The sequence below is a fragment of the Salvia hispanica genome, chromosome 4, assembly GCF_029641045.1.
Source record: "Salvia hispanica isolate PSC_SH4W2 chromosome 4, Shi_PSC_v1, whole genome shotgun sequence".
Taxonomy (NCBI): Eukaryota; Viridiplantae; Streptophyta; class Magnoliopsida; order Lamiales; family Lamiaceae; genus Salvia; species Salvia hispanica.
In genome coordinates this window covers 28,816,034-28,823,359 of record NC_142695.1, presented here as the reverse complement: position 1 = coordinate 28,823,359, position 7,326 = coordinate 28,816,034, and the positions used below count along the sequence as shown (strand labels likewise).

The window sequence follows — 7,326 nt, the reverse complement described above, 5'->3', positions numbered from 1 at the left end:
TATGATAAAGGAAAAGTGAAGAAGAAAAAGATTGACATAAATGGATATAGACTATTTCTATGAGACGGACGGAAAAGGAAATATGACCTATATCTATGGGACAGAGAGAGTACTTACTCCCTCCGTCTACGAAAAATAGACCACATTGTGAATGACACGAGTTTTAATGTGGAATTGGTAAAGTAAGAAAAAAGTGAAAAAAATAAGAGAGAAGTAGTTTTAGTGGAATGTGAGGTTCATATTATTAGTAGTGTTTAATTATGTTAGGTCACGTGCAGATTAAACATATGAGGGTTCACGCACTTGATCAAGATGGAACCATCAACGGATCAAGTAGGCTACTAACTAGTCGTTGGGTGTGCAAACTGAGAGACTTAGGGCTTTCAAGACCTTAACCCACAATACTTATAGACTAGTATAAGTAAGGGTCGAATCCCACAGAGACGGAGGCATGTCGAGTTGTGATTGGGACATTGGGAAGGTTTGGCTGCTGTCACGCTTCACAGTGGTTTAAGTTTAAAACTAAAGAGTTGAACTGATCAAGTTACGAAAAACTAAGGATGGACTAAACTAAACTAAGATAAAGCGAAAACATCTTAAACTGATCAACTGGACTGACACACTAAAGGTATTCCTGCAAAAGTAAAATGAGACCACTGACTCAAAACATGCGCACTACAATAAAGCTGAAATGATGAAAAAGGTGACAGAGTGGTTATACTAACGAACTACGACCTTCTTCTTCTACAATCGACCAAAAGTATAATAGCTAAACAACGACTACAGATCTAATAGAGTACCTAGCATATAACTAGAAATACGACTAGTCGAGATCAGATCCATGCAATTCAAATGAAAACAAAACAGATCAAAAGTAAACTGTTACTGCATCATGCTAACGGACATCTCAGACTCGGATCAAAACATAAACTAACTAAATCATACAGATCTAACTTCTAACACAGACCAAAGCAATATCGATTGGCGAAAACATAACTAAATCTGAGCAGGTAAGGTAGAAATCAGAAAACGGCAACGTGCATTAAAAACTCCATTTCATAAACAAACTTCAGCTCAAATCCAAAATACCAAGGACAAACTTAGAGATCAAATAGTAAAAACTACTTGCATACGAATTTAACTAAGGTCAAAAACTCAAAACAACAATAGATTCAGAGTTTAAACGAGATCTACAGCTAAAAAAAAACTAAATAACAATGTATCAATCCCTCGGGAATTCGGGAAACATAAACGAACAAAAACTTCTTCTAAGATTAAGGTTCTCTTCTCCCTAAACGAGGAAGAAAAGAGGGATGCGATGGTAGAACTCCTCCTTCCGATGCTGCTATCCTACTTGCTCCATGCTAGCTGAGATGTACTAGTAAATTTGTGAAGTGTGCGAATATGGTGAACTGCTTATTCATTACTTTGTGCATTCCTCCCACTATTTATAACGGCTTGGGGGCACAAATCCAGGGGTAAGCTCCTCCTGATTTGGCATGAATGCCCTTGCATGAGAAGGCATTCTTCTTTCTCTCTCATATGACTCATTCTTTCACTGCTTCCTGGTTTCATCCTGTCTTGATCAACTCGTGCAGCTACCAGGTCCAGTCTCTCCATATGCTTTTACTTAATCAATTTTGCTTCAACTCTGGGCAATTTTCCGCTTCTTTCCCAAACTGATCAAGTCGCTCCAATGCTTAGCCGCTCCAATGCTTTTCAGCTCCTGCACACTTAATTTCATACACTTTTTCCACATTAACAACCCGATTAGTGTAATAATCCCCATAAAACTATGCTTGAAACGAGCCCTATCAGTAGCAAATGTGGGATCCTTTTCAAGCTTGGTCCATTTTCCGTATATAATTATAAATGGCAAATGTGGTCTATTTTTTATGGACGGGAGGAATATTAATTTTATATTTTTAATAGTGAGTCGTTTTGGATTAGACAAACCGAAAAGAAAAATGGTCGATCTTTGATAGAACTGACGGAGTAGTATTCATTCAACTTCATGTTCATTCACCTTTTTTCTTTTCAATTTCACAGCCATTTTTATGCGACTCCCTCTTTCTTATTTTCGGTCTTACTGCAAATATATTTTCCTGTTATAAATCCTGTCACTGCACTTTCTCCCTCATTTTCTCTGTTTCGAACTGATTACATTCATTCGCCAGCGACGAGCAACAGCGCCACAAATCACGCTCAATCTCTTTTCCAATTTCCATAGCAGCCCAATAAGTAAGGAAGGGGGAATCGGAGTGATTTTTTGGCAGCGAGCAATTCAATTTCAGGAAAAATCTAAATGACAGAAAAAAGGAAAACCGGCTAAACCGGTTCACAGTTTCCGGTTTTAGTGTTTTAAAACGGCCCAACAAGCTTGCGGTTCTTAAAGCAATTTCATTGAATTTTGCTGTGGGATAATGAGCGAAACGATAAGAAAAATCTGAGGCTGCGGCGCTCAAATAAATCTCCATGCTTCTTGTGAATAAATATATTCATTTTTTCTTCTGCTAATTTTTGTTAGTGAATTCAACTGAAAATGGCAACTGCTATATGTTTATTTTCCTCAACTTCAACCTCCCATGTTTGCTCTGAAACCTCTCTCTTTCAATCTCTCAGTTTACTTGTTAAAAATGTTTTATTTGAAGCTTGTGAAATTATTGATTTGTTAAAGCATCATAGTGATTTATTTGGGGATAAGAAAGATCTGATTTTGATATTACCCTGCTAAACAAGATAAACTAATCTTTTGTCTTTTGTCTTGCAAATTCTGTAGTTCTTGCAGTGTAGGAGATGGAACAATAGGATGCTTGGACAAGTAAAATTTACTTCCTTGAAATTTGTAGGATGGAAACAGAGGTATTCTTTACTTATTTGCTTTCTATTATTTCATTTTTTTAGGTTTCGAAAGTCACATTCCTTTGTGAGTTGAAAGATGCTACTGATCTTAAAGTTTTTCCTGTGTTTTTGAATTGAATCTGTTAGTTTTATGCTTATATATATATGTATAGCACATGTCCATTGTTTTAGCACATTATTAAATGTCAATGTTATTAATGTAATTATTTGTAAGCATGTATATCAGTACATGTGTTCCTGATAAAACCTTTCATTGTTATGAATCAGTTCCCCTGGTATGTCAGAAACCAAATAGTATTTGATTAAAGGGTCATTTACCAGAAATAGGATGAATTAATGTAAATAAACCAAGCTATTCCATTGTAACATTGATTAATTTAGAGCTTGTTTGACCATCTTATTTGAATCCTATCTTTTTGTCAATTTATCCAATCACTCAAAGTAAAGGACACCTAAATTGGATTATTTATCAATCATGCCTTATCGATCAAAAACCATAAGCCTCCTATTAAAAGCGAGCCATCCATCATGAGTCTTGACAAGAGATTTGATACTTAAAGGCGACTAAAACATTAGAAAGCTAGTGAAAACCATGTTCAAAGACATAAGTTGAGAACCATATTCATGATGAATTTATTCTTTGGAGGGTATTGATTGTCGCATTCTTGCTTGGATTTAATAAACAGGAGAAATTTGATCTGTGCAGTCGATAAGGATGCTGAAAAATCATTTAAAAAGACTGTGGAGATAGATCGACTAATAGACATACTACGGGATGCAGATGACAAGGAAGTAAGTAGGGCTGTACCTCGTGTTTATCAACTTAACAGGGTATTATGTATGCATATTCATTTTGATGGTTTCTTCAAGTTTATTTGCTATAAAGCTTAATAAGAATTGCTTGGAAATGCATAATAATCTGTTGCTGATTTCAGTTCTTCTGCCACAAGACTCCCCATTTTAATTCTCCACCTGACCTGACAAAATAAAACTTCTTGCTGCGATTTAACACAATTGTTTCAACTGATTTCATATACAATGCTGATAAGTTTGCTAGATTCATACATTTTCCAATTTATTCCTGATTCTTTATTTAATTTCAACTTTTATCCTCTGCAAATTTTCATTGAATTTTTGAAAGCATCATATGTTTGTTTCCTTTGTCGGACAATAATTCTTTCACTATTTCCTTTTTTATTCGAAGCAGGTTCAGCAACTTGTTGTGGAGAATGTTCTTGCTTTCAACGAAGGATTTTGGATACGGCTTGCAGCTAGAACAGAAACATGCAAATCTGAAGATGACAAGGCATGATTCTTGATTTTGTCCGGGTTTATATTCATACACTCTATGAATGTTTCCTGACTAAGCTATCCTTGTCCTTTTCATTCATAGAAAGACTACGAGGAATTGGCTGCAGTGCTGATGAGTGTGGTGGATCGTCTTGTTCACAAGACAAAAGTAATGGCCCTTTATTTGAGCATTAATGTTGGAAGGTTCTGATGAATCACTTTCTGAATATGGTATTCCAAATTACTGCATGTTTATTACCTCTTCAATCCGCTCAGGAAAAGATAGAGTCGGCTACTGATGTGCTTAAGGCTATTCTGAAGCCTGTCATTGATGAAGAAGAAGAGATTCCTTGGCCTCCCAGAGATCCAGATGCTCTCGTCCTCATGCAAAATGTACATATATTGTATCTTCACCCCAACAGATTATATAACACTAGATGCTCTTGTTAGCGCTTTTCAGTTTCCATTATTTAATTTTTCTGAAACTACAACCTTTCTTCTTATTTAAATGTTTCTTGTCATTATAGGAATTAAACCAAAGAGAGCAAGAAGGCCGACTTGATGAGGGTTTCCTTGCAGAAGTTAATGCACAGTTGCGGCAAGTAAGTTACAGTTTGGTTATTCATCTTCCCGCTAACATGTTCGTTCTCAATGCCTATATCTCACCAATATACCGATGCTATCTTGGTTTATACGCAACAAATATCATATTTTTTGTGTCCTAAACATGACTAGGGTCGGCACTGTAAACATACGGCATGACATCATATTTCTTGGCTTGACGCTAAGCAAGTGACCGTAGCTAATGTGCAGGCGAAAGAAGACGGAGACAAGCCGGGGCTTGAGGCTATGTTGCAAAAGGTTCTGCAACTGTATGCTTCCAGAGTCCTCTCTAAGCGTAGCTATGCAAAAAAAGGTATATTTGTATTTACCAGTTTAACTTATTTCAAGTTTCTCTACTCTACTTTTCATACTTTGAATATGGGGTACGTCACAAATTTGTATCAATCTCTCATTATTTTAAGAATACTGTTAACCAGTTTATTTCAAGTTTCTCTACTCTACTTTCGTACTTTGAATATGGGATACATCACAAATTTGTATCAATCTCTCATTATATTTAGAGTATTGTTACCCAGTGCAATTTATCGATGATATACTGTTGTTTTCGGTAGGAAACGAGGTTTTGAAACCAGAGCAGTTTCTTGAGACATTGATCCAAGGTGCGTTATCTTCCACAAAGTATGCAAAATTGGGAACAAGAACAGTAGTATTTTATAGTTTCAAGGGCCACATTTCACAGGCATTAGTTGAAACATCTGAAGAAATTTACTATGCAACTCATCTTTTCTATTTGGATTTGTTCTCATTAATATATTTTGATGACAAATGGAATAGCAACATTTTCATTTCTATCTTCTCCTTATCCATTTTCCTTTTTCCTTTATGATTATGGAATAGCAACTCATCTTTTCCTTCTTTCTTTGTATGCCTTCTTTTCTCTCAGCTTCAATCCTATTCATATGGTAAATTAGTTGCTCTCTTGAAAATGTGATAAATCCTTACCTTGATCCTTAATTGGGATATTCTAAGTTTGTTCTGTTCTCCGTTTGTTTAGATTTAGCAGAGTTTCACTTGTTATTGCTTCATTTACTCAATCATGTTGAGAAAACATCAGCATCATAAATCATTTCAAAGCTCATTGTCATTTTCATGATGGCTTATGCATCACAGCTCCAGAAACAGAATGGAACAAGCTCCTACTCAATGGATTGACTATTGCCAAAGGCGACATTTTACCTCAAGACTTGTACGCTGTTGTGAAGAAACGTATTGAACGAGTATTGATCAGAACTGTAAGCATCCCTTTTGAATTCTTGGCTTCTTTTGGTTCAATTGCTCACCAAAATATTCCCGTCACAGGAGGGTGGATCGTACCAGCAGCGCATCCTCATCGAGTACCTAAAGGGCATCCAATCAAGGGGAGAGGAGATTGTGAATGCACTCCAAGGTGGGGTGAAGTAGCTTCTTCTCTGCTCTGACCAGAACCTGGGGAGAAACACCATTTTTGCTAATAATGAAAAATGTTTTTTAATGAATTTTTTTCAGCACCAGAGATTGAAGCCTGAGGAGAAGTTATGTTTATGGTAATTTTTGATTTTATATTTCTTGTAAAATTAGTGTTCTTGATGTTTGGTGCATGGAAATTTGGATTGTGATGATCAAACCAATTGAATATTTGAAAACGTTTTAGATTCATTGTAATGATTTGAAGCATTTATTTATGCTTCCAATCGATTGAACAAGTTATGTAAAATGCCAAGAGACGCGTGCAGGTTCGACAATCACTTCTTACGTGATGCTTGTGGTGACAAATATGTCGAAATTGTGGTTGATTGACCTTTTTAAAGAAAATTATGCATTCGGCCTTGAAAATTTGTCACTTCTTTCTTTTTTTGTCAGTTCCTAAAAATTTATCACATTTCATTTTTATCATTTTTGGGGTGGATCTCATATTCCATAAACTCATTTTTATTCACATTTTATTATAAAACTAATATATAAAAATACGATTCACATGCCATTAACTTTTTCAACCTACTTTCTATTATACTACCTCCGTCCCCCAAAATTTGCTACACTTTGACCAGACACGGGTTTTAAGAAATGTAATGGAAAGTGAATTGAAAAGGTTGGTGGGATGTGGGTCCTACTTTTAAAGTATTAGTTTTATAATAAAATGTGAGTAGGAATGAGTTAGTGGAATATGGGGTCCACTACGAAAAATGGTAAAAGTGAAGTGTATCAAATTTTCAGGGACGGACCAAAATAGTAAACTGTATCAATTTTTCAGGGACAGAGGTAGTATTTCTTAAAACTCGTGCTAAGTTAAATAGTGCCAAACTTTTAGGGACGGAGGGAGTAAAAAATAAAATTTTTCCTTAGGAGACATTATCATTTTTCTAATGAATCAAATATTAGAGAACGATTTCAAGGACTACATATAGATCGGGCCAATTTTTTTTGATTTTCTTCGTGAAATGATAATTAATCAAACAATTAAAAACAACATTCATCAGGAAGTTAGTAGATTTTGTGTGAAGGAAGAGGTGTAAATGATCTATGAATGTATTCTGTATCGACATACCATTATATATTACAATCGGGTGGTGT

At 35.5% G+C, this 7,326-nt stretch overlaps 1 protein-coding gene across 8 annotated transcripts; it reads left to right on the top strand.

The window, feature by feature from the left end:
* The first annotated feature begins 2,222 nt into the window (after positions 1-2,222).
* On the top strand, positions 2,223-6,497 carry LOC148928396 (uncharacterized). 8 transcript variants are annotated; one of them, XM_089057656.1, is made up of 12 exons: positions 2,223-2,241; positions 2,780-2,862; positions 3,549-3,654; positions 4,067-4,168; positions 4,256-4,321; positions 4,429-4,545; positions 4,680-4,754; positions 4,955-5,067; positions 5,326-5,375; positions 5,887-6,008; positions 6,076-6,163; positions 6,262-6,497. In XM_089057656.1, the coding sequence occupies exons 2-12, from the start codon at positions 2,810-2,812 to the stop codon at positions 6,279-6,281; spliced, it is 912 nt and encodes a 303-aa protein (XP_088913782.1). In that variant the 5' UTR covers positions 2,223-2,241; positions 2,780-2,809; the 3' UTR covers positions 6,282-6,497. The 8 variants fall into 8 exon arrangements, with proteins under 8 accessions (XP_088913782.1, XP_088913780.1, XP_088913775.1 ...); XM_089057654.1 differs by lacking the exon at positions 2,223-2,241 and adding an exon at positions 2,398-2,587 and having other exon boundaries at positions 5,887-5,993; XM_089057649.1 differs by lacking the exon at positions 2,223-2,241 and adding an exon at positions 2,400-2,587.
* The last annotated feature ends 829 nt before the right edge of the window (positions 6,498-7,326 follow it).

Bases quoted from the DNA above. Each gene is read 5' to 3' on its own strand.
- LOC148928396 (XM_089057649.1), top strand. From the start codon at position 2,543: ATGGCAACTGCTATATGTTTATTTTCCTCAACTTCAACCTCCCAT. The intron at 2,863-3,548 runs GTATTCTTTACT...TTTAATAAACAG, and splicing joins TTTGTAGGATGGAAACAGAG to GAGAAATTTGATCTGTGCAG. The intron at 6,164-6,261 runs GTGGGGTGAAGT...AATTTTTTTCAG, and splicing joins GATTGTGAATGCACTCCAAG to CACCAGAGATTGAAGCCTGA.